Source organism: Simochromis diagramma, unplaced genomic scaffold (assembly GCF_900408965.1).
Source record: "Simochromis diagramma unplaced genomic scaffold, fSimDia1.1 OVJJ01000603.1, whole genome shotgun sequence".
Classification (NCBI taxonomy): domain Eukaryota; kingdom Metazoa; phylum Chordata; class Actinopteri; order Cichliformes; family Cichlidae; genus Simochromis; species Simochromis diagramma.
Window position 1 is genome coordinate 11625729 of NW_024387414.1, and position 26710 is coordinate 11652438.

Sequence of the window (26710 nt, forward strand, 5' to 3'; positions counted from 1 at the left end):
AAAAACATATCCCTCGAAATGTGTTATCCTTATGATCGTTCAACTCTGTAATAACTTTTCTGTGTATGATACTTTAAAACAAATGTTGAAAACAACTTATAAGTGTAACACATTCTGTATCCTGTCTATTCCAATGTGTTAGCAGGAACTATACAGTAGTAATATTGTGCTTCTTCTTGAAATATTTATATGTATTTTTTACAGGCTTTGTATAGAAAAACATCTAAAGCTTAAGTGGCAGGCATGTACCACTTTGACGTGTTCAAATGGAATCTATACCTAGAACCGTATGTGTACTGTATTTAAACCCCACCCTTGCACATGAATCTTTACTCTCTAACAGGCACATCAAATGTTTGCAGTGAGCAATACCCAGTGATATGAGAATTATCTTTCAGTCTATTTCAAAAGCTTGAGTAGTATTTCCAGTTTTGTATAAAAGTGTATTCTTTCCTGATTACCTCTTGTTAATAAATCTATTCTTTCTCAGGGGGAGAAGTGTCTCACAGGCTGCACTGTTTGTTTTAACACTATGTTCTGAACTGGGTGCACTGGACCATAACCTTTTACGACTGTTGCTTTGCTGGGGGAAATTCAAAGGGGGGTTTCAGTAGTAGGGGCTCTTAAGCAGTCATAAAAAGAAGTCAAGTCATGTGATGCCCTTAAAGCTTGCTGTAATCTGCTGTGGAGAGTATGGCTCTGACTGTTGTGTGGTTTATTACTGTCATTTTTAGCTTTGTCCATTTATCACCTTTAATTTCAGTCAAAGGTAAGTGTTTGCCAGGTTTTCAGCAGTTTATTGTTGTTTATTTTAAAACTTTACATTTCTTTCAGCAGCAGCAGCAGTTGCTAGAATTGAAATTCAGTTGCTTGAAATTGAAAAGGCAGAGAAAAGGGTGAAGGACTGTTAACATTTTGTTAACAGTCCTTGAATCCTGTTAACAAAATGTTCAGTAACATACTGTAAAAGCAGTCATGCAGAAACCAAGGTCTCCATTTTTTGTGGGATAAGTTTAATTTTGCTACTTTTCACTGAAGAGATGAAGCTAATACTATTTTCCATTTTTCTAAAAGGTTTATGAAAGCATATTTCATATGAGCACTCTAAATGTTTTGTGCTCAATTTATGTGAAATTACAGCTGTCGAATGAAAATGACAGTTTGCTGATGTGCTCATGAGGAATGGATAACGTGCTTAAAATTTGTACTTAGGAGTAGTACTTGGTAACCAGATTTCCCTGATTTTAATTCTACTTAGGTAGTTGTGCATGGTTCAGATTGTAGTTTTCCTGCTGGTCCTCAGTGTAGCCCAGTAAGTAGTTGATCCTCTAAAACCTGCTGTTTTAGACAGGGGATTTTTTTAAACAGCAGCTGGGTGGGGCCAGAGATATTTGCCTGAGATGATCATATTAGGGATTTCTGCTCTCGCTAACACAGAGATCATACAGATCCAATGATGCTAATGATTTGAATGATGTTCATGTAAGATTAGAAGAGTGTTGAGATGAGGATAAAGCCTAAGCTTTTGGCTCATAAGGGTTACTTGTACATACACCTCTGATGTTAATATTTCCAACAGCCTTTGTCTGTTAGAAATCAAGAAAAGCATAACAGGTCCATTTTAAGTGTTACTTAATCCACTAAAATTTTTCTTTCCCATTAGAAGAATATGCTTTCAAGCAGTGGATTTCAGAGGTATGTGTATTTTTAAACTAATGAGATTTTGACCTTTATATTCTGACGTTTTTGGTTTTTTGTATATCGTTAAACATAGTTAAAATTTTCTTTCCTTTGTTTCATTATGTCTTTTTTATGTTGGGGTTTTGTGCAGCACAACAAAGTTTATGGCACTGAGGAATATCACCACAGACTTCATGTGTTCACTCAAAATAAGAGGACAGTTGATCGGCACAATGCTGGGAATCACTCCTTCACAAGTACAGTATAGTTCCGCTCCAATTTCTGCCTTAAAATATGCAATATACACTCACTGGATATTTTATTGGGTACACTTTACTAATACCAGGTTGGACCTCCTTTGGCCTTCAGAACAGCATTCGTTCTTGTTGCCATAGATTCAACAAAATACTGCAAATGTTCCTCAAAGAATGAAGAACAAATAAATAAAATAAAAAACATTTACTGCTATAGAATGTTATAAAAATTATCATCCAGTTCTCACCTTGCTCTTCATGTTTTAATCTAGTGGGTCTGAACCAATTCTCAGACATGACATTTGAGGAATTCAAGAAATTCTACCTTTTCACGCAACCTTCGGTAAATTACCTAATTTTATAACACTTCACACAACAGGTGCTTTTGTACAGAGTTTGTCTTTTATTTCCTTTAAAAATCTTTTGATTTTTCGCATCTTTTAGACTTGCTCAGTCACTAAAGGCAGTCATGTCAAAAGGACAGGTCCTTATCCTGAGTTTGTAGACTGGAGGATGAAGGGCGACTTTGTGACTCCTGTGAAGAACCAGGTATCCTCATACGTTCTATAGCTCTTAAAGCCTTTATAGCCATATTCTCCTTTTGTTAAAGAAATATTGTGCAAAGTACAATATTGTGCAAAGCCTGTATTTTATCATGCTTTCTTTGAGTTGCATTGAAGAACAAACCATGCTTTACTAAAAACATTATGTCTTGTGTTTAATCTCCAGAAATATTTTGCTAAACCTTAAACATGTAGCACCTTTCCGAACAAATACACAGTGTCAGATTTTTTTATGTAATGAAAGGAGAGGAAAAACATTTCGACATTTCTTTTTGCTTCAACATAAACAACTTTGCATTTACTTATAAAAGTGGCCACTCTTATGTTTCTCCGTGTAAGTTATAATATTTACCCTTTTTTGACTTTCATTTTTACAGTTATATTCTATGAGAAACATGTGATGGGACACATTTCATGACTAAAGTGATAAGTGAGAAACAAATAAAGATATATGTTTTCTACATGTGCAAATTTTTTTAAACAACATACCTCAGTCACAACCTCTGAGAGAATATATTCTATAATATATGATATTATTAAATATTCCAAATAGAGAGTTTGATTTACAGATGGTTCCTTTTGTTTTTATTTACATTTTACAGCACCAAAAATTATCATGGTAATCATTTAAATATTTGTGAAGTGCCTCTTTAACATAACCGCATTATCAGTTGTTTGAGTTGTGTCGTGTTTGTATCTTTAGGGTTTTTGTGGCAGCTGTTGGACCTTCTCCACCACTGGCTGTCTGGAGTCAGTGAATGCTATTGCTACTGGGAAACTAATACAATTGGTAAGAGTTTAGTATTATACACTAATATAGCTGGCAGAAGAAAAGTATCCACTGTTTCTGAGTATATATGATGAATGCTCTTTATTTATCTCTGTTTTAGTCTGAGCAGCAGCTGCTGGACTGTTCCAGAAATTATAGCAACTATGGATGCTTTGGGTAGGAATCATGTTTGTCTGGCCTGTAACTATAACATGTGAGACATTTTATGTTATAGAAACAGCATAATAATGTAAGTATAGAATTTCAACCAATCAAAGGCTGTGTGGTTTATTGCAGTGGGCTCCCCAGTCAGGCATTCGAGTACATCAAATACAGCAAAGGTCTCATGAGAGAGGAGGATTATCCCTACAAAGCCTTTGTATTATTTTTGAGAGTAAAATCTTTATTTATTTATATTTTACATATGATAAAATATACAATAAAAAAAAGTTTTATCTTTCCTGTTTTAGGAGGGAAAATGCCATTTTGAGCCTTCACTTGCAGCTGCGTTTGTCCGAGATGTTGTCAATATAACAAGTGTGAGTGTGTGAACAAATAAAATTGCACTGTGGATGAAACTGTACAATAAATGTGCCTTTGCATATGCTGGTTAACAAAATAACAGATCAATACAGTAAAGTGTGTCTTTGTTGTTACCCATTGGGGGAAATAGAGTAACCGTTTTAAATAATCTGAAGCAGTTTGTCTGAAGCATGTTTTCTGGAAGTTTAATTTTTACTATTAAAAAAAGCAACTGTTTTATAGTAAATAGGGAACTCCTCATACATCGACCTGCTCAGGTACATGTTATAATTTGTGTATGCCCATTCACAGTATGATGAAAAGGCCATGGTCGATGCAGTGGCCCGGCTCAATCCTGTCACCTTTGGCTTTGACGTTACCGCTGATTTTAAGCACTACAAAGAAGGTGTTTACTCCAGGTGAGATCAGGACCTTGATAACTCAACAAGCACTTATGCATATACTACTATTCAAGAAGTAGAGCTGGTCTGGGATTTTAAGAGCAGACCAGAATATACTAGCCCCACTTTGTTTCTGTTACTTATACACTAATTTAGACAGACAAACAACATATTTTTACTATTTGGATAAAATCCTTTGCAAAGAAGTATAAAACAATTGTTTTTAAGCCTCTGAAAACTACAAATGGGGGACTGTGTATAAAGAAATGTCTCTATGATGACTGTCATAGTAGTAGCTTGAAAAGATTATAAAATATTTTATATTTTATGTATATAAGTCAGCTACACCACATATTTTGCAAATGTAGGCTGTAATATAATATTGAAAGAGACAATCTGCCCACTCAACCTTCAAAAGACATGTGCACTATTGATCTAGTTTTGTCTATTTAGCACCCAGTGTAAGAACACAACAGACAAAGTGAATCATGCAGTCCTGGCGGTGGGGTATGGCACTGAGAAGAACGACGTGCCGTATTGGATTGTGAAGAACTCTTGGGGCACAGCCTGGGGAAAGGATGGGTAAATATAGTCTGTGTGTATCCGAGCTTTATGACTTGTAACAGCTTGCAAGAATTGCTGATATCTCTCCTTTTTATTTCATCAGATATTTTTTGATCGAGCGTGGAAAAAACATGTGTGGACTGGCTGCCTGCTCTTCTTACCCGCTACCTTAAGCATCTAAATAAAAGGGCAACAAAATGGAAACTCTTGAGTATGTGTGTATCGAAATGTATTTTATTCAGCCTAAAGGCCTGATGTCAACTTAGGGTTTCTAACATGTTTTCTGGAAGTTTAATTTCTAAACACCTTATTATGTTTTTATTAAAACTGAGACATTAAAATTTTGAGTCAAATGCAAGGAAAGAAAAATTCAGTCATTACTTTAAGACACAAACTCATTTTAATAATTATATTTTTTGGGTAAGGAAGCATATGCTTTACATTAATACAGATATACAGTACTTCTTTCTAACTACATTCTTGTGCACTTAGCTATACTGCATCTTGACTAGTATGTATCATCATGTTTGCACAGGTTTATTACATTAAAACACCCTTTCCCCATTCAGTCTCTCTCACAATAATAGATGAAGACGTTTCAGTGTAGCTATGTGCATGTGTATTATAAAATGCATAGGTAAGTGTAGCACAGAACTATTTTTCTGTTTTTCCACAAGCCTAAAAAAATGTGATAAAAAACATAACTATGTGGATATGTATGTTTTTCCAAAAGATCTTGCAATGTTTACAAAATTCATTTTAAATAGTGTGTTTCAACATGGTCTAAGCAGTGCTTGTGTGTAAAACCTCATCACTAATGTCTGTCAAGAGGCTACAGTGGGTGCATACATAGATTAATTACTGATTAATAATCAATATGGTATATCATACTTTAATAACTGCATTAGTGAAAAACAGATTTTTCTAACATGACCTATAGTGCTCCATGAAAACAATACAGGCCACATATTTCAACTCAAGACCCTGCAGGCCTTTGCAAATTACATGCCAAACTAAACAAATAAAGATTACATGTTGATTTTACAGCAGCATTTATTTTTATGCACCATTGTTGATTATAGAACATTTGTTGAGAATCTTATGAGGCCCAAAATCAGGACAATTAATCATATTTTAGGTTTTTGATTATCTATTTAATCTATTTCTGTATACTTTGCAAATAAAAAAGTTAATGTAATGTGTGTTTCTCTCATATATATAGATTTTCTGTTTTATCCACTGACAAACATTGGCAGTTTGTTTGTTAAACGTTAACCAATTTGTGAATAAATAACCATGACTTTCCTCTCACTGCTATTCCCCTATCCTGCCATAAGATGGCGACATCATCCCAGCAGAAGCTGAGGCCAGCTTGGTTGTTGGCGGGAGGGACCTAAACCTTTCTTCTCGTGACGTAAAAATATAAACCAATCAGGTGCCAGGATTCTGTTTCACAACAGAAGGGGAGGACCAGTTACAAAACATTTGCTGCATGTGGCGCCAATTGCGCCCCCTTGTAATTATCATGACCGTAATAGTTGTCACTTGTGAGGCGCTCACGTCTCGCTTCTCTCAAACAAATACTCGTACCTGTCGTTGTAAATGAACCAAAATGGCGACTCTCCGAACAAAGCGCGAAGCTGTTGTGCTTGTGAAGGTACAGTAGTTTTGTTTTAATGTGGTTTCCTGTTTTTAAACTTATCCTCCCTGTTTTAGGCAGCGACCTCATAGCATTAGCATCAAGAAGCACAGTTTTAAGTGGAGGTGTGTTGTGAGTTCGCTAAATCTTCGGTGAGAAAGTTGAATGAGTGCCTTAATGTCTCTGACTAAAATGTTAACGAGGGACACCTTGCAGGAAATGACCCCTGAGAATCTCGAGGCGACAGTGCGACGATCATCTAGAAACGGTTTTGCACCTAAGCGCCTCCAGTACTCTCCCGAACATGAAACTCCCAAGAAAAAAAGGGTGAGAGCTCGTTCACAGTGATGGGGTCGAACAGTCATTTTAAAACTTGACGATTTGTTAATTCTGTCGTAATTTCTTGATAGAAAACAAAAGCTGTCGCTGAAAATGGTAGTCAGAATAAGCAACCAAAAGATGAGGAGGATGCTGAAAACAGTGACGTGGAGCATGCACCTGTGAGTACGGAAACTTTGCACAGTTTGAATTCGACTTTGTGACTGACAGAAAGGTGTCTGTGCAGGTTCTCAGTCATCCAGCTCATGGTAGTTTAAGGAACTTCTAATGACTTGAAATCGGCAATTTTCTTGCAGTGTGTCAGTGCTGTATCTTTGTGTAACAGGAAGGGTATGGGAGACTTTCTGCCTATGAACTGGAGCGCCTGGAGAACATCAGACAGAACCAAGCTTTTCTGTCTTCTATCAACTTATTCCAGGTATATTATTGACTAAATCTGCCCTTTATCATCTGCATTGCAAATCTTTCATGGACCTAAACCTATCACTATCAGCACCATCAACATAAAGTTTAAATTCGACCAGCAACAGTAGATATTTAGACCAGCTACAAGCCATATTTACTGGTGTAATTAACCCAGGTAGACTATGAGTGAGAAATAAATCCTTATGAAAAGGACCATATCTGTGATTCTGTCATTTGTCTGGATTATCAGAGTATCAATTATTGTTTTATTTTCTTTAAAGGCCACTGAGGAGTTCAAGCAGCTGACTCGACCAAAGCCATCACAGAGAGGTCTCACACGGTACAGTCGGAATAATCAGGCATCGTGATACTGTGGAAAACCACAGTGGTGCAGAAATTATGAGAACAACATGGTTTTTCCCCTCCCATGTATTCTCTGTGGAACATCACAGTGCTCCTATAATATACTTTGTATTTGTTTTTGAGACTGAACTTTGTGAAGCTCAGGAAATAAGACTAGACTTGTCAACTCAACGTCCTTAGGTACAAGAAAAAAGTAACTTTTATGAAGGTTTTATGTTTGGAAAAACAGTTTGAATTTATCCTGACCCTGTGTCATGTTAAAATAGGAAACCTATCTTTTTGGGCCTCCTGTAATGTTAAATTTCTTTGATTGCAGGGCACATGCTGCTGTCAAAGAAGTCGTGCCACCTCGCAAATCACTGCGACTCCAAAAAAAAGAAGCCGAGATCCTGGAGCTTCCTCCTGAACCGAGAGGGACACTTATTTATGAACAGGTGCCAACATATAGTCTAATAATGCATCTGTAATGTGTCAGTTCACACAGCTCCACTGCTGCATCTTAAGTCTCTTTAGCTTTTTTTTTTTCTCGTTCTTCCTCTCTGGGTATGTTACTCATTATAGTTGTTTACTTGCTTTCAAGTCTTCACCAGCAAAGAAGCCCTCTGGCCCTTTGCCCATGGATCCAGTGAATGTGGAAGAAGGAAGCAAGCTGCCTCCACAACTTCTTGAGCTCTGCTCTGAGGTAAGAGTCAGCTTTCTATGATATTTTCCCTTTTTTTTTCCCTATACAATATTTATTTACAATCTCACTCAGTTTAACATGTTGCCCCCTTTCTTACCTACTTAAATGTGAATACTTTATACTGCCCATATTAGCCACAAGCATAATTTCTTATGCGTATCCACTGTAGTAACTGTTCTTATTCGATTAGGAAGTCATGAAATTGCTTTTCTTTTCACAGGATGTAAAAGTAGATAAAAAGATACAGCTTGACCTAAAAGGGTAAGATTTAATATTTTTATTTGGATGTAAGATTACTGCACAGTTTACAAAAAGTGAGTCTTTTGATGTACTGAGGGTCAGATGTTTCGGAAGAACCTGAGAAACAGATGAACAAACAAGTGCACTGATGTCTGAACACAGGTACCGTTCGTCTCTGAAGAATATGACGGTAAATGAGGACAAAGTGGCCAAAGTGGTGAAGGATCGCATCTTCTCTGCAACCTTCCACCCCTGCACCAGCAGCCTGTTGCTGGCTGCGGGCGACAAGTGGGGGAAAGTGGGACTCTGGAAGTTGGTGAGTTTTCTTTGCCTTAACTATGCATTAGTTCTTGACCACTAGATGGCAGAAAGTGTCTCAACAGTAAAGCTTCATGTCAGGCTGCAAAAATTCACAAGTGTTCTCCTCAGGCTAATTGGCCTGCTTCATGTTTGAATTCAGGTTTGTTTTTTGCTTTTTGGTTTTTTTCGCTCTGAAAATCTTTATTTAATTTAAATGAATTCCAACCACTGATTTACTGCATGTGTATGCTCTTCTAGGGTGGTGACTGGGGTGATGATGGTGTCCTGCTCTTTGAGCCCCACACCCGTCCAGTGGGCTGCATGGCATTCTCCAAGTCTCATCCCACACAACTGCTGAGCCTCAGCTACGATGGATCCCTTCGCTGCATGGACGTAGAGAAGGCTGTTTTTGATGATGTAAGATCCCTTCATTAGTTTAGTTCAATCTGGTTACGTTGTGATCCACGAATAAAAAAGGTTGTCCGTTTTCTAGGTGTATGATATTGAAGATGGCCTGAAAACGTTTGACTTCATGTCACATGACTGTTCGACACTAGTGGTCGGGAACTGGTATGGAGAGGTTGCCATTGTTGACAGGCGCACCCCAGGGTGAGATAATGACATTGTCTTAAAGTAATGAAAGTAGTACATTTTCTTTTCTTTTAAACAACTTTAATGTTGCACTCAAACATTTTCATAAGTATGTTATTTCATCTGCAGAAACTCCCATGAGTCCCTCCACACACTGGACCCCAAGACATTGCGTTGTGTTAACGTCCACCCTTTACAGAAGCAGTACTTTGTGGTGGCTGAAAGCAAGTATGGGCTTTTTAAATTTTTATATTTTTATAATGTTTACACATTTCTTATGTGAATCTGTCTTTAAATTTTAAGTGTATGCTTTGTTTTTGTTTTTTGTGTGTGTGTGTTTTTTTTTTTTTTTTTTTTGGCAGGGTAGTTAGTATTTATGACAGTCGAAACCTGAAGAAGACCAAAAGCCAGGCAGTGTCCCAGCTGCATGGCCACTCTTTAAGCATATCCAGTGCTTATTTCTCCCCTTGTACTGGAAACAGGGTTCTTACTTCCTGTATGGATAACAATATAAGGTGAAGCTGATGGATCACTGACATGCTGTATATGCTTAATTTTTTTTTTCAGTTCCAACACAATGTCTTTTTTTCTTTCTTTATTTTAACAGGATATATGACACATCTACACTGACTACTAAATCTCCCCTGCTGACAACCATCAGGTACATCCACTAAATTGAACTTTAAACTTTTCCTGTTCTTTTAAGTCATCTCTGTGTTAATAACTGTGTACTTTCAACATGCCTTCTCAATCTAAATTGGCAGACATGACATGCGAACAGGTCGCTGGCTGACCAAACTATCAGCTGTGTGGGACCCCAAACTGGAAGACTGCTTTGTGGTGGGGAGCATGATGAAGCCTAGGAGGGTGCAGGTGTTCCATGAAAGCGGTCAACTCCAACATTCCTTCATGGACAGTGAGAATCTCAGCACAGTCCTCTCTGTCACTGCTTTCCATCCTACAAGGAATGCCTTGCTGGGTGGAAATGCGTCGGGACGCCTTCACGTCTTTTCTGACTAAATTGAAGACCAAAAAATGTCTGATCAGCCGGTCTTGGTTCGGTTCATCAAGGTAGCAGGGACACAGTTTGGTAACAATCTGGATTTTCAGCCTATGAACTTCTAACTAGACAAGTCTTCCAATATAGCATCTTCATTCTGTATCTCACTAGAGCTTTAAATACATTACTATTCTTATACTAAAGCAAAGTAACACACCTGAAGCAGTGAAATGAATCATATCAAATTGTGAGTCATATTCTTAGACATGTTGCAGTGAGGCAATGCAGGATCATTAGCCAAGAAGCAGAATTTTCTTCCTCACTGCTCACAAAATACACATTTATAGCTACATTAGATTTAAACAAAGGGATTATCTTGTGCTTCCTCTCATTTTACACCTTATAATATTTAGATTTGTTCCAGTTAAAACTTTCATGCCAACTGAAATTTGGAATGGAACTGGATGTGGTCTTCTACTGTTGTATCCACTTTGACTCAACATGCTGTGTTGTTTTAAGTTGCTGTTGCCAGTTTAAAGCAGCTTGGCTCTTCTCAGTTTTACTGTTAATTTTTCCCCATCCAGACATTATACTGCACACTGGATGTCTGCCACATGATTGTCTCACTAAATCTTTGCATTAATCTTATTCAGTAAAGTGTAGGAAACAAATGTATTCTTTTCTCCAACCTACTGTAAGTTGATGCTTCAGTTTCATGAAGACTGAATGAGCTCAACTTCTCAAATGACATGAAGCCTTAACTCCAGGATAAGCCTGTTTTGAAACCACTCCTGTGTTTGCAATTGTGTCCTTGGTGGATGTCAGACACATTTTCCTCATATGGCTGCCTTTTTTTCTTCTTTCACTTATTCTACCCAGTGTTTCTTAAAACTGTCAGACTTGCAAAGAAGCATGCACACAGCAGGGTGCTGCCGCTGCAAGACCTTAATTGTTTTTCTTTTCCATGGGCAGTATTCAGAGAGTAGTCATACAAGCTCAGTTTAAAGCTTGTGTGGCTGCTCTCTGGCACATGTAGACCTGCGTTCTATTAGTGCCTCCTGACTGTTTTTAGTGTCTTCAAATATCAATTTTCTCCTCTGAAACCTTTTACTCTGACAGATTTATCATGTTTATTTGGCAGGGTAACAACTAACCAACTGTTCATCTACGGTATTGTTGTTGACAGGTACATTTCCAGTTTTGACACAACTAGTGACAGAGAAACTTAATGTCATATATTGCCACAAGTTACAGTAGGTCGGTGTGTAGACTGGTTCATTTTGATATTTGGAGTTTATTTGGATTTTCTTTAACATAAATAAGAGTCCAATTCGAAAAATTCATGGTTTATTATTTTATGTAAGGTTTATGTGATGTAAATGTCATTTCTGCACTGGGTCTCTCTGTCAGTGAAAGTGCTTTTGGAAATGCCTGTTATGTGTTAATTTCATTTGTTTTCTCATTTGTAAAGTAAACATAATAAATAGACATTTTATTACAAAATACTGTACATGTGAATGCTGTGAATCTCACCAGTAGTGACAGCATCATTATCACCTGAAGCTGGTAAAATAAGGTGTGTGTGTGTGTGTGTGCGCGTGCGTGGATTGACCACACTTTACTGTTTTCAAGCAGGGATGCAATGGAAAAACTCCACATGGTGCTGATCTGGGTTGCACTGTTCACTGAATTTCACACTAAATGCTTTTATTTACTCCTTCTGTGACTTCAGAATTGAACTTGTAGCCAGACTAGCTGCCAGTTGTCAAGAATAGATGATATTTATTCATAAATAGATTACACGAGTCCTCCTTCAGTGATTGGAAATAAGCAGTCTTGTTTGGAGGTAATAAATGCAGGACACATGCTTACAGAGACATTTCCATGTGCAGGGCCATGGTACAGGAAGGAAGCTTACAGTAAGGCCATGTCTGAGGCCTTGTTTACATCATTCATTAAACTGAAAACAAGAGTTGCTTATTAGTGGAACTGTTACCCCTTGGTCACCGCGCCAGTGAACTACATTGCACAAGGAAAGGTTCAGGCAGTTAAAAATGCTACTAATGCTGTTTAAATTATTTAAAAATATACCTGTTTTCTTCCATTGGAAATCTTGACCGTGCCGTCAGGTGTTAAGTTGTTTCTGCCAAGTAAACCTGTATGTGATACATTTATAAACTCAGTCAAAAATTAGTCTAAGATTAGACAACCAAACACGATTTACATGAAAAGATTTTTTGGAGAAGTTTCTGTATCGCAGAGAGCGGTCTCTACCACTGCTGGTACACGCATACATCTGCAAAACGTTTCACCTTTTGAGGGGATTTAAAACAGTTTGTGTGACTGAGACAAACATTTTGTAGTTTACGGTTATTACATCTGACATTTATTGCTCAGATTGCTTTAGTTGTAGATTTTTCGACATAAAGGTGAGTAAAAAGCTAAATGTTCTCCTTTACTAGCCGTATTTTTCAATACACAATTGCCTCGCATCAATCAAAAACCACAGAACACCATTTAAATTAACCTCCTAAGACCCGAACTCTTTCGCATTTTTAATTTCGCTTTGCTATTTGGGCTGATTGGGACCCGATGAATGTAAAAACAAAGAATTACGTGCTTTTTTTTTTTTTTTTTTACCTCATTTTTGTTTCTGAGAAAAAAGAGGTCCACATATTAGGACATTCACTTTAAATTTCGCTAGAACAGTGGCAGTATCGTGTCCTCGTATGTTGATATCAGATCCTTGTAGAGGAAAATTTAGTATTTTGGTCTACACAACCCAAAATGTGATGTCTACATATGTGGACGCTGGGTCCTAGGAGGTTAAATAAGTCAAGTCTGAAAACAACCCCAAAATCTATTTTTGTGTTTTTGTTTTTTTTAAATTAAAATATAAATATTTCATTAGATGCTTATGTTGTTCTCTAAACTTTGTGCTAAAAGGGGAAAACACTGGTGCTAATACTTCTGTTTTTTTCACTCTGGGTACAAAAATAAAACCAGCATTTAAAGCTCCACATTGAACACTACAGCAACTCTCAAAGCAATCATTCTTGTGTTAACTTTGAATAAGATTTGAACACATCAACTTTCTAAATCACCTACAGGAACCTGCAAAACTGAAATCCTCTAAGTAGTCACTTGCCGGTATTAGCCTTCTTTTTTTGCATACATAATTCATGCTTTTTTTTTTTTTTTTTTTGTATGACATGTCTATTCAGCATGTTGTACCATACCAGGTGCGATCCAAAAATTCTGCAACTCTGCCAAAAAAACAAAACAAAAACAGTGTATAAACCATACCTGATAGAAATTAGGTCACTTTGTTTGATAATTACATTAAGTTTGGGCGGTGAGATGTAATTTCATGCATTTATTTCTTACAATTTAAGTCCAAAGAGTCATATTGACAGATTTCTTTCATTTCTTACAGCAGCATTTCTTTATCATGCAGAAAAACTGAAACACATTGTTGAAATTTCACTTTCTTCTGATATTGCGATATCTCAGGGATTAAGGGTTAAGGTAAACTTCTTTACACTGACAGAAAGGGGAGTTTCACTGGTCTGCTTAAAATAAGCATAGGCTTTAATGTGACCCACAATGTAAATTTGACATCTCTGCTTTAAAGCATTAATTTATCAATTGCACATTTGTGATTGTGCATTTTATCTTCTACGGGACTCCAGCTTGCAGCTGCGGAGCTGCGTGTGGTTATGACAAAAAATACTTTGAAATGAAAATGAGCAATGGCTATGTTTTTAGGGTTCATTTCTTTCATTGCCAATTATCAAAATAATAATTCAAATTCAAACTAATAATTAAAATAGACTTTTTTCAGTTTGAATAATTTGCCCAAACAGAGGTTGGCTTTTACATGGAAGTAGTTTTTTAAAAGTTTTATTTCTTGTTAACAAATTTCTAAACGTTTTTAATACAATAAAAACATGGTATTAATGTTAAAAATACAAGGTTACATATATTTATTTGATATATTTATATTCATATAAATCCCTACTGCATGTTGTATCAGTTATTAATGTTGATAATCCATAGCTAACAGGCTGTGTCATGTTCATTATAAGGTCTGAATATGTTTTGCAGCTCCAAAGAGATATTTTATTAGGGGCAAAAACTCAAAAAATGGCTTGTTGCTCACTCCCTTCGCAGGGTCTGAAAGTATTAACCCTTGAAGTTGAATTTCATTTTTGGAATCTAGGAACTTTTCAGGGAGACAAAATTGGGAAGGCATGCATGGATCTCTGGCTGTTGCCACAGCTGAGGTGGTTTGCTTCAAATGTGCTCCCCTTTAAAGCTTCAGGGCATTAAGGGACAACCCGGTGTCGACCCTGGGGGAATTATTCAGTGTACAACTTCATGAAAAATAGACTGGTCAGCTCCTGAACTGTTGTGGCGCCTGCAGGTTTGAACACTGTTGACTGTTTGGTCTTTGAGTTGCGATTCTCATCTCCAGTGATGAAAGTCAACATGATGGTTGGGTGAAAACAGAAAGTTCATCTTAGCTCTCTGCGTGAGTTTGAGGTCCATGATGACATTGCCCACAGGTACTTACCTGTGGGCAATGTCAGACACCACTTCCAGGGAGCATTCTCAAAATGTCAACAGCACTGAAAGACGTTCAGATGTGTGCAACATGTGACCTAAGCCAAGCTAATATCAGGTATGATTTTTTGCTTTTTTATGGGCAGAGCCACAAAATCTTTTGATTGCTCCTTGTATACACACAGCATCCTAAGCACTTGTAGGCTTGTTGAAAGGGCAAATACTTTTAGAGTGACCTCATAGTTTGAATTGATTCTGTTGCTCTGGGCTGTAAAGACACACTGTAGGCTAACCTGTGAAATACAAGAAATAAGGCCGGAGAAGGACAGCAGACTATTTTGCCATCTGTTGACACAAACTGACAGAAGTATGGGACAACAGCGGTTTCTTTGGTTGGTGTTGATGAAGGTTGCAGAACGACGTAAACATGACTTATCTTAGGCTCATTTGTGAGTGCAGGGCTGAAAACCATAGATCCACTGTAACAAAAACAAACGAAAAACAGCTTCAAGTACATTAAAAGTCACTGTGAGGAACTGTCAGTGCGTTAACAAGATGGTACAAAAATGATTTAAATATATTCAGCCATTACACATAAATGCATAACTTTTTTTTAACACAGCAGAGCTAAACAAAGGTGAATGACAGTCACTCGACATGGGTCTTCGACTAAAAACAAACTCTTAACTATTTACTGTTGGAAAATTGCACTAATATTTGCACTTTACAAAGGTAAAACAAAGTCAAATTTCCCTTGATAGAAAGGATCTGCTTTTTTATATTAACAGTATTGCACATCAAGATGAACTACTCCTACAGATTGCAGTAGTCAAAGAACTGACCAGACACTTGACTACCATTATAGCGCTAGCTCACATAGTCCCATCACCTTTATAACTACTGTAAAAGTAACTACAGCAAAGTGACAACTGTTCCTCACGCACAGAAGTTCATTGTAGTTATTAGAGTTATTTGGCTGCTATTTCTTAAACAGTAAACCTATAAACTCCATTACTTATTTATATCCTTAAAAAGGCTTAATTTCTAGTCATTGGATGATGAAACGTTAACAGTTCCCTAGTGTCTGGACAAAAACTGTCAGCAGATGTTTGGCCGCTAATAAAGTCTTCTGTCAGGGCAGCACCATCACACACCCGTGTCACAAAGCTACTACAACTAGTCGTTTAGCAGTGTTTTTAAATTGAATGTTCCAGATCTGGGATTGTAAAGTACATCTGGAGAAATGTGTAATGTCTATTTGCATCTGCCTAAGAATCGTATAAAACTATAATATTTGCAAACACGTTTGACTCAGGACTCATCTACATTCAGTAATGCTTATTCGTCAATTTCACGCTTTCTCTAAGCCCACCACCTGAAAACAGCAGCCATAATAACATTTAATCACCATGAATATTGTTGATTTGATATAAAAACTGATGATATAGTCTGCCCTCCATTTTTAAATCTTTTAAATGTCTTAAACTCTCAGTTGCACCCCAACACCTCAGATCGTTTTGTATTACAGTGATGATACAACATATAAATTAATAAAAAAATAAAGGCAACTATTATCTGTGGTTGAAGAAGAGAACTCAGGCATACTTGATACAGTGTTCAAATTAAACCCAGCTCCTGTGATTTTGTGAAAAAATAAAATACCTTGATGACCTGAATTTCTAAAGTAACATTTCCTTTCCTCGTAGTGATGGTCAAACGTAATAAACAAGGCTCTTCAGGGGACAGTACGTGGCTTGTGACAGGATTATTCCTGGGAGAAGCTTAGTTGAAATCAGGAACAGAGCCATCCATTTCTCTCCTCTTGCCTTCTCTTCTGACCTGTCTGTTATCTGTATCCAATTTCCATGAGCGCAGGCCTTTGTTGAGTCATTTGGTCTGTTTTCACTTTGCCTCACTAACAAGGAAACCTCCCATCCATCGTAACTTACAGGCGAACCAGCGCCGCAGAGGGCAGAAGTATTCAAAGTGGAACTGCTGGAATTCAGGTGTCTTGCGGATGTCTCTCAAGAAGGCAATGTCCAGGTCCGACTCTGTCAGCATGATGAGAAGCAGCAGCAGGGCGAACAGAAGTCCAATGGTAACCAGGAAGAGACGCAACACGCTCAGGATAAACTTGTTGAGCTCCTCTACCTCGCTAGATGTTGCGGGCCTCCTCTTGACCATACGTTGTTCTCTCCTGCTGTGCCCAAATTCTGTGGCCTGCCCCTCTTTCGATGTCCCTGCCTCTGACTCCTCCTCGTCAATGCTGCAGGGGGCACCATTGAGGTGACGAGCCAAAGGCATCTCCATTCCATGTTCTGCCACGGGTGTAGGCAGCACGCTGTCAGAGGGGCTGTAGTTCTCATCTGAGATGACTGCTGACGTGCTTGCCTCACTGCCATCCACCGTCTGGCTCCTTGAAGGCATGAAGGAGTCGCCATGCGAAACTGAGCGCACCGGTGTGGAGTGAGCACTGTCTCGAAGGGACTCCAAACCTGACACAAACAGCAGGGAAAGACAGGAGTTCATAAGATTCAATAACCGGAAGGAAGTTTGGTGCTCCTTGCACCACTTAAAAAAGGGATTTTGTCTTAGATGTGGGATCCAGGACAATAACAAAGTTTCATCTAAAAAGCACTAAACACTCTCATTAATACAGAGAAGACCCCCCCATAATCAGACAACCCCCTATGAGCAAGCAGTTGGTGACAGTGGGAAGGAAAAACTCCCATTTAACAGAAAGAAACCTCTGGCAGAACGGGCTCTGGGAGGGGCAGCCATCTGCTGTGACTGGTTGGGGCGTGAAGGGAGGGAGACAGGACAAAAGTGACACTGTGGAAGAGAACCAAAGACTAATAAAACTAATGATTAAATGTAGAGATTGTGTGAAAGCACAAAGAGAATGAAAGCAGATGAGTGGAGAAGAGTGAAGAACTAAGGGAGAAGAAATACTCTTCTAACAGGCCCATTGCAGCATAACTAAAGAAGGATTGAGGGTCACCTGATCCAGCCCTAACTAAATTAAACAATATTATAAAAGGAAAGCTTTAACCCTAATCTTAAACCTAGAGAAGTTGTCTGTCCCCAATGCGTGGATGTAGATGGATCCACATGTTTTATTTGGCACAGATTTTGTGCGAGACACGAGACACATGTTGTTTTTGCAGGCTGATCTGGTAATATTGGAAATAATAGCTTTACCTTTATGAGTCCACACATGTAGGTGCCATTGCATTGGATAGACAGTTTTTATAGGTATGCGCAGCAATTAATAGTTGCTCATGAATATCCACATAACTAGTAGATGCCTGGAAAAGACATGCTTATTATGTCTGAAAGTTATAGTTATAAAAGTGGATATAAAGAACCTGTCCCTTATAGCACATAAAAGAGGAGGTCTAAAGGGAAATTACGTTCATTTGTTCCTTATTAATTAGTTCTGAAGCAAAGTTTCCACAAGCCTCTGGAGCTTGGCTTGCTGAGCTGCCAGAATATTCTGGTACATTTGTGCTTTCTTTAACACTGTGCTGACATCTCTTATGCTAATACAGTCATAAGGGAAGCTGGATTTCTTTTTAATGGCTAGCTTTTCACAACTTATCCAGAAGAAAATTAGCCTTCACATCATGTAATCTATGTCCAAGGAAATACAAATGGCAACTGTAACCCCAAAGTAAGCATGCAACACAAAACCGATGTCTTCTGGGAACTTACTCAGTTCTCATATTCTCACAGCTGCTTTTTGGAGGTCCATCACAGTGCAAACCTTCTATCTATCACATTAGATTTTAGCAATATCTTACACAGTCACTTAATGCTGTAATGTTTTGAAATATAACCACAACAAATCACTTTTAAAAATCAGGAAATCTATCACAAAATATCACAATCCAACAAAACCAGCCTGATTTTTACCTGCACGATTGCCTGCTGGGCTGCAGCCATGTAACTGGAGTGGAACAGCTAGCCTGGAAGGAGCCCTGGACTCCTGTCTCAACCCAGGTCTAGAGCCTGAGTTTGAAGATCCCCCCGGTAGAGCGGGGAAAAGGGGAAGGACTCCCAGAGCCTTGCCCAAAAGCCTGGGTCCCAAAGACAGCACACGCACCTTCACATCCCGATAACAATGGTTGATCATACGCAGATGAACATTCACCTTGGTCTTGATGCGGATCAAACACTTCACCATGATTACACAACAGCAAAAGCACTATTTCTAATTGAGTTTCTACACGTTTTCAACTGCTATCCTTTCGCTTTCTAAATCTTAAAACTGCCTCTTTGTATTCTGCCTGTCTGCTGCCTGTCTTTGTCTTCAACTGCGACTGGTCTAGCTAAGCAGCACTACTCCCTTCTATGCAGTAAGCTCCCACATGCTGTTAGGCGGGCTGACAGCGGTAGATAAATAGAAAGACAGTCAGAGTGAAAGACAAGGCCCAGGAATGTGGTCCCCTTGTGCCACAGTTCACCTCGACCTCCCCTCCTGCTGTCGGCTGTGACACACACAGCATGGTCCCTGACAGCAGGAGCTTTTTTCAGGCTGAGATATCATCGCCAGTTGAAATACCAGTACAAATATAGCAACACGACAAAACACAGGGGGGTTGCTTCCCTGCTGATACACTGGGGTGCAATGTCAGAGTCCAGGACAAGACCTAAGGCTGGTTTGATAAAATGCATTTTTTTCTATTTGCTTTTCTTTTTTGCAGACAGGCTATGTTGTAAGTTTATTAGTGTGACTGAGGCCAATCGGCAAAGAGTAAACTTACTCTCAGTGGCAGCATTGGCAAAAGGTTAATAGGCTGTTGGAGGAAAGGCAGGATGGTAAGTGCCCTTTATAAACTGACAGGATGACTTTCTCATGTCAAAATAATACCTGAGGCCAGTTGCTGATGGGCACTGCAGTGTGTGCACTTTTGAGTAAAGCACACCCATTAGAGAAAGAGTGAGATCTCACAAAAATACAGAGAAAGCAACTGACATTTGCAAGTAGGTAGGCTGTTAACATGGAAAAGCACTTAGATTGCGCTCTTTCTCCATGCAGGTATTCACAGCTATGTCTGATAGTGCTATAAGGAACCTAAAAAAATGCTGTGCCATTGCTGTGCAACCCAGATCAAATCACAGGATTAAGACAGTGATTTCTTGTGTGCCCTGGGGGACTGATCCCCCAGGGCATACTATAAGACAGACTGTGATATCTCTAAATTAACCAATAAAATTATTTTTTAAAAGATAATAAAAATCTATATTTTGAGGTAAGTGTAATGCCTCAACACCAGGGCCCAAGATTTAATGGAAATCAGCAATTTAGCTGAGAAGTTTAGGTAGCTACAGTAAGACCTGGCCTAACTGGGAAGAGTTTATATGTTTAAACAAGAAAAAAAGCACAGTGGATAAAGTGTTTATATTAGTAAACTAAAGGAAAAGAAATGAACTAAAACTATCTGAGCTATAGGAACATATTTAATACCTCCTGTATTATCAGGATTTGAACAACCAAATATGGCACACAGGTTCCTCTTAGAACTCTGATGGTTCTTATGGGATAGATTTATAGTGCACCCCGGATTAACCATCCAAAGCAACAGACAGTGCACAAGACAAGTGAAAAAGAGAATGCAGGTATGGTGGAGTGGGTGGAGACGAGTGTCAGGGGGTGATTTGTGTGAAGGATAGCAGCAAAAGTGAATGGGAAGGCTTACAAGATGGTACTGATATCTGCTATGATGTGTGGTTTGGAGATGGTAGCACTAACAAAAAAGACAGGAGGCATAGCTGGATGTGGCAGAACTGAAGTTTCTTTGTTGGGAACAAAGAGAATGGACAAGATTAGAAATGAGTATACCAGAGGGACAGCTCAGATCAAGCGGCTTCGATTCAAAGTTAGGCAAGGCTGAGATGGTTTGGATGTGCAGGTACTTTGTTTAAGAGAGGAGATCTAGTGGATATATTGGACAAAGGGTGTTGAAAATGGAGCTGTCTGGCAGGAGAAGAGGAACACCACAGAAAAGATTCATGGATATAGTCAGGGAGGACGTGCAGAGGGCTGGTGTGACAGACGACGACCTGTGGATAGGGTGAAATAGAGGCAGATGCCCTCTAAAGTGAGCAGCCAGAAGAAGAATACTTTTATAGCGCCTTTCTCTTCAGTGTGAGCAATCATGTCACCTTCTACTAGAAGTCTCGTTTACCCAGTCACATGAACATTCATACAGTGCCTTTATCTATGTGTTAGTGTTTTATCTAACTTTCACAAGCACTCTCACACTCCAATGGATTCATCAGGGTTCAGTATGGAGGAGCCGGGGACAACAACAGTGGACCTTCCAGTTTGTAGAAAACCCGCTCTACCATCACAGCCATCACTTACCTATAGATATTGTGACGCCATCATGTTACCTAGCAACCAACAGTCTAAAATGATCCATGTGCAGTATTTGTGCACTTATAAAGCCCAATAAAAGCACTTGTATTTCATAAAGTAACAATAGCAAATAATTTATATCCGCAAAAATGATATATTATGATATCAGCATGTTAATAGTAACCATCCACTAATGGACTAACATCACTGACCAAACAATGCTATAGTATGAGCATATACTAGGTAAAATTATTGGTTAAACAGCCCTCTTTTTGCACACTTGCAAATACATATATTGTTTGGCAGTTTGAGGACTGACTCCCATGACTTCCACCAACACAGTGAGAGCTTCAGCTACACTTTGCTCTTGTGTTTGTGCAGTTTACCTTCCATAATGGAAATGTGCACAGCTCTTCGTCGGGTCCTTGGCACACTCGTTAGACGAGGGCCATGAGTGATGGATGGACAGCTCCTACTAGGCACCATACCAGCCCTGTGAGAAAACACATGCATGCATAAAGCCCCAAACAAACACATGTGACAGTGCATTCAGAGCTTAAGCAATTTGTTACATACTTTAATCAATGCATGATTGTTATGATTGTTACCTGTGGATCTCCGGGGGGTCTCTCTTAATTTTAGCACTTTGTTCCATTACTTCTTTTGCAACCTTTCCACTAAAAAACAGAGAAACGTGACCACTATGGCAAGCACTGAAAACTCCCAATTGTACTTAGTATTCCCATATCATGCTTTGCAATAAACATATTGTTCTGTTGATACCTGTATCTAAAGCGACTACCCTTGAAGAAGAGGTTACTACTGGACACAGTGCGGACTTGGCTTGACTTCTCCAGCCTGTGAGTGAAAAACCATAAATACAGTCATTAGCTTAAATGAAAAGATACCTATTCAGTTTTTGTATGTAATTTTACTCACTTGTAGAAGGCCTGATTCTCCACCCCACACTTCCAAAGATGCTTGCAGGCCTCTGGTGTAGGTGCAAAGTAAGTCAGTATGATCTTCTTATCCTGTAACCAGTCCACTATATTAACTCATATTTGTGATGAAAGCAACATTCTTTTTTTTATCTAAAGGCTTTACATTCTCATTCAAACCAAAGCCTACATTGAGTTTTAGAATATGAGAAGGTGTCTATACAGATATATTTAAAGGGCACTGTAACCAATCAGCCAAAGAAAACCCAAAAGAAATAATCCTTCTGATCTAAACATCAACCGCCTCTAACACAGTGTCTTTATTTTACTCTTTTGTCTGCTAAAACCTATGGGTAGCACACATTTTTGTCAAATCCTTCCTCGTTTATTTCCGCATTAAGAATATAGTACAGTGGCTCCCCCGTGGCAGAGTCTCCATGCATAAAACACGGACGCACTCATTTAACTTCCTGAGCTCCACAGGCTAGAATAGGCAGTTTTAATAATGAATACACATACCTCCTTCTGATTTGCATATATATGGAACGTCTTTGCTTCAAACTTAAGTTTGGTCACCTCCTCCCTGAGGTTAAAATAAAGAAGACGGACCAAACAGAGTAACAAAGAAATCAGACCAGAAAGAATAGGGGAGAAAGTGAGCAAAAGAAAGGAGAGACATAAACCAAAAAAGGCTGTAAAATATTAAGAGCTGTAGGTAAATTAACAGGTCTAACAGTGATTCATTTCTGTGTGCAAGAGCTTGCACATTTCACAATATTTTAAAAGCTTTCTCTGCGGTCATTACAAGGTACTTGTATCTTCTGTATGATACGGTATTTTTTCCTTTGACCTCTGCATCACATTTCACAATATTTTAAAAATTGTACTGTACTTTGTGTGTTTTTTTCCACAATGGGTGAAATTGCATTATGTTTAGGATTTTATTTGTCCTTTTTTTATTTAAAGCACTGAGGTCATTTTGAAGTGGAATGTAGCTGATATATTCATGGGCATAAAAGTTTAAAATAAGTTTAAATGTTAAAGTCTTTTGATGCTTAATTCCTATGTGAGCTTTTTCTGCAACTGATGGGGAGATTTTATTTAAAATATAGTCACTGTCTTGCTAGTACAGACCTTTGATATGAATATGATTATCAAGGGAAGTTTCAACTCTTCATCTCTACTCACCATTTGAGGAAGTGAACCCTCCTGTTTCCTTGCAGCACAGTGAATCCAAAAGGCGTGAAAGCCAAAAAAGCCGGGTTCCCAGACACATCCTGACAGCACATCCGTGTTTTTTGTAAAAACATGGATTTGAGTTAACATTTTAAATCACAATGACATTCAGTCATTCATGTTAGGGTTCACTTTACTGTAAATCTTAATGATAACCTTGCATGGATGTGGGTCGACCCCATAGGTCTCCAACATCTGAGCCTTCTGAAGAAAGTTGAGCTCTGATGTTTCAGGAGTCTGACCTCTGAGAAAAAAGTTAAATAAATAAAGTCAACATACTGGGTTCTGTCACAACTCTTAATTCATGGAGACAGACTTATGTGAAGATTATCATTATCAAACTTGATAATGTGTAGCATCAGAAAGGTTTGGATGCTTTAATTTTCCTAAAGAAAAAGTCTCTAACCATCTACTTACTCTTTTAAATGTCTATAGCTACCAGGGTGTAAACTGTGCAGATCAAGGATACATAATTAAATCTGTTCACTGTGTGTAAAGAATCAAACAAAAGCTTACTTCAGTTTTTAGCCCTGCAGGTCAAACTTTAAAGCAGTGACTATAATGTTCTAACAGCTGTTGTACTGACCACAGGAATGAAAGGATTATAAATCAATCTGCTGTCTACATTTTCTTCTATTAATAATCCTTGATGAAACTAGTGTATGAGTCACATTAGCTCGGCTGGAGAACATACTGTAGCTCTTTGTTTTTGCTCAGGCAGTCTGAAATAAACTGAATTAACGTCATTATCCCTTTGCCACACTCAAGTTTCTTGTATCTTAGCAAATTACACTGTTATTCTTATGCAAAATGTTTTAGGGACAACCTTTGACACTTAACTCCAGGGAATGTACTTAATTATGGGAAGGAAATGAGCAACAGAGGGCAGTATAGGATTGAATCTATACCCAGTGCCAGCGTCCTCCTGGGTTTTGTACATTGTATATACAGCAAGTATAAGTTACTGTGGAGCTGTTTATATGATTAAATCCTCTTTTGCCCAGGAATACTATCTGCAAGGTTCATCTTCCAACATTGTACAATGTACTCCTAGTCTCAACATCACTGAGCTGGTCTTAAATTATCCAGTCAGTCTAAATCCACAGAAGAACTACAATTTTTCCAAAATCTTAAAACAAATTACCAGCACAGTAAAAAAAAATGTATTCATGTTTTTTTAAACATTCTTTAAAGGTTTTGTACCACATGACAGAAAAAAACATCTAGGTACCTCTACATCACTGCTTTTAATTCACAATACCTGCTACATAATTAAAAGTTCAGAGCTTTTTACAATATATAAGAAATTATGCTTGCCTATCTTGTCTTAATATCCTAGATGAGAATTCCAATGTTGCCGTATGTTGATCTAAAAGCATCCGCACTCATGTAAGTTAAATAAGAAGCTATATATTATATAGAATAGTTGATTGCATAGGTGCTCCAAGTCAGCTATGCTCTTGTGATGCCTGCACCTTGCCTCTGATAAAACTGAAGGAGACTACACAGGTATGCAGGGATCTGGACAGATGCCACCTTACATCAGCTCAGTTTTGTGGATCTCAGCAATCCGCCGCTCCAACTTCTCTGAGTGCTTCGGGAAGAACTGAAACTTGGAGCTGTAGCCCTCTGGATGTTTCCCAGGGTCGTAGTCACCAATTTCAGCTGGAAAATTAAAAAGAAAGAAATAAAAGAAAAGGATGACTTTTTTAAACGATTTTATGTTTGGCTTTTTGCCTTGCCTTTAATTGATAGGTAAAGCTAAGTGTGAAACGATGACATACAGCAAAAGGCCAGAGTTGGAACTGGGACTGCTGAGGTAATAAATTAGATGGTGTATGTGCTACCAGCTGGCCCATGAGTCACTTTTTTGTGATGTAAGACCCTTCAACCAACTATTGGATAAAGACATCGTAGCTAAATGCTATTGCTTGAACTTTCAAACAAACAACTGGACTAAATTATGTTCATCATACAGGGGTTGTTCTTATTAGCTCAGTTTAAAGATAAATTGTACAAGTTGAATAATCATGCACAGAGAGACAGTGTGTTCTCAATATTAAGAGAATATTATCTCCGTCCTGCTGCCCAGCATATCTTTGAGCATGAAAATGTCACATAGAAAACAGTGAAAAATATTTTCACTTTGCCAATTTTGACATTAAAAGGTCTTTCCTTTTACTCAGAATTATTTCAGTTTATGTTGTGTTCAGCTACCAGTGACAATGTTTGACTTTCTCATTTATGTGGTTGGCCTTGACAGAAAAGAGTTTGTGCTGGGGTGCATGATACTGAAAGACACTTCTTTAAACTAATAGTAGTAAAAAAGATTAAACTTCGATTATAACTTTTCAAGGTTAAAACATCTGCTCACGAATACACGAATCTTTATTCTGAATCAAAACTTTGACATTCAAGCAAAAATCAACATAATGTAATATGTAAATATCAGTTTAGTGGAATTTATCAGAGTTGAAACCTTCAAATGTGTTACTTGTGTCTAAAGGATTGATGTGCAGCACGAGACGGCTATGGTAATTTACTTCAAATTAACATAGGTAGTAATTATTTAGCATAATTGGGCAATAACAAAATTTAAGCACACTGTAAAACGAGTGATTTGAGATGAGAATACTTTGCTCTTCCTCTTGGTTACTTCTTTCAAGTCTTGGAGAATATGACTCTTCTATACTGTAAAGGGGGACTCTGGCCAATTATAGGTCCTTTCAGAGAAATGGTGTCCCTATTGGCGATTACATGTCACCTCAGATGGTGAAAAGTGTGACTCAGTGGTGGAAAATCCTGGTGGAATAGCTCTCATTCCTGGCTTCACAGCCTTCACAGAGCCATCCCACCCCCACCGAAAAAAGAAGACAGACTTAATAAAAAGAGCATAAAAGACACTGTGACTGAAAAAATATTTAAAAAGCATGTAAATGTGCAAAGTTTCTCAGTTTCATCTGAGCTGTTGTTGTGTTTGGTTTGGTTAGGTGAAGAAAAGTAGATCCACCATAAAAATAGGTGCTATGATAAATGTTGTTAACTGTAACCAGGCTAATGACAGCTAATTTAATTACAGTGCCAGCTGCAAAAGATTGGGGAAGTTTTTTGCCCATGTGATAGTATCAGAGTTGTGATTGTCGTAACTGCTGAGATGTTTTCCAACTCACAAATAAACTGTATACATTGCATTAAGTGTATATTATATATATGTAATGTTTTTAAGCCCCCACAGATGAACTCTCTTTATCTGGTGTATAAAAATACAATATTTCTAAAGACTGGTGTGGTTGA

The 26710-nt window shown here is 38.2% G+C and overlaps 3 protein-coding genes across 7 annotated transcripts in view; 2 read left to right on the forward strand and 1 right to left on the reverse strand.

Annotated features, from left to right (window-relative positions):
* Positions 1–114: 114 nt before the first annotated feature.
* LOC120720982 (pro-cathepsin H-like) lies at positions 115–5951 on the forward strand. Of its 2 annotated transcripts, none has more exons than XM_040010921.1 (12): positions 115–769; positions 1664–1695; positions 1832–1937; positions 2207–2277; positions 2379–2483; positions 3201–3287; positions 3388–3443; positions 3564–3645; positions 3737–3805; positions 4101–4207; positions 4643–4771; positions 4857–5951. In XM_040010921.1, exons 1-12 carry the CDS (start codon positions 694–696, stop codon positions 4924–4926), a joined length of 990 nt encoding a protein of 329 aa, XP_039866855.1. In that variant the 5' UTR covers positions 115–693; the 3' UTR covers positions 4927–5951. The 2 variants fall into 2 exon arrangements, with proteins under 2 accessions (XP_039866855.1, XP_039866856.1); XM_040010922.1 differs by having other exon boundaries at positions 1667–1695.
* Positions 5952–6231: 280 nt separating this feature from the next.
* Positions 6232–11818, forward strand: wdr76 (WD repeat domain 76). Of its 3 annotated transcripts, none has more exons than XM_040010917.1 (15): positions 6234–6410; positions 6609–6719; positions 6803–6892; positions 7057–7149; positions 7418–7476; positions 7816–7933; positions 8080–8181; positions 8402–8442; positions 8584–8737; positions 8980–9138; positions 9215–9330; positions 9442–9540; positions 9675–9827; positions 9920–9973; positions 10077–11818. In XM_040010917.1, the coding sequence occupies exons 1-15, from the start codon at positions 6366–6368 to the stop codon at positions 10330–10332; spliced, it is 1650 nt and encodes a 549-aa protein (XP_039866851.1). In that variant the 5' UTR covers positions 6234–6365; the 3' UTR covers positions 10333–11818. The 3 variants fall into 3 exon arrangements, with proteins under 3 accessions (XP_039866853.1, XP_039866851.1, XP_039866852.1); XM_040010918.1 differs by having other exon boundaries at positions 6400–6517; XM_040010919.1 differs by lacking the exon at positions 9675–9827 and having other exon boundaries at positions 6232–6410.
* A 1672-nt stretch (positions 11819–13490) lies between these two features.
* LOC120720979 (FERM domain-containing protein 5-like) overlaps positions 13491–26710 on the reverse strand; it is an 80037-nt gene continuing 66817 nt past the window's right edge. The window contains exons 6-15 of one of the 2 annotated variants that reach the window (XR_005693099.1): positions 24958–25081; positions 23573–23660; positions 23369–23457; positions 22700–22763; positions 22182–22273; positions 22026–22100; positions 21851–21919; positions 21629–21735; positions 16541–17373; positions 13491–15357 (exon numbers count right to left, since the gene is read on the reverse strand). Coding sequence is in view for 1 of the 2 variants with exons in the window: in XM_040010916.1 (XP_039866850.1) it covers positions 16781–17373; positions 21629–21735; positions 21851–21919; positions 22026–22100; positions 22182–22273; positions 22700–22763; positions 23369–23457; positions 23573–23660; positions 24958–25081 (1301 nt within the window). In the remaining variant the exon portion in view is untranslated. Of the gene's footprint in view, positions 17374–21628; positions 21736–21850; positions 21920–22025; positions 22101–22181; positions 22274–22699; positions 22764–23368; positions 23458–23572; positions 23661–24957; positions 25082–26710 lie in introns of both variants that reach the window. The other variant, XM_040010916.1, reaches the window with a different exon arrangement.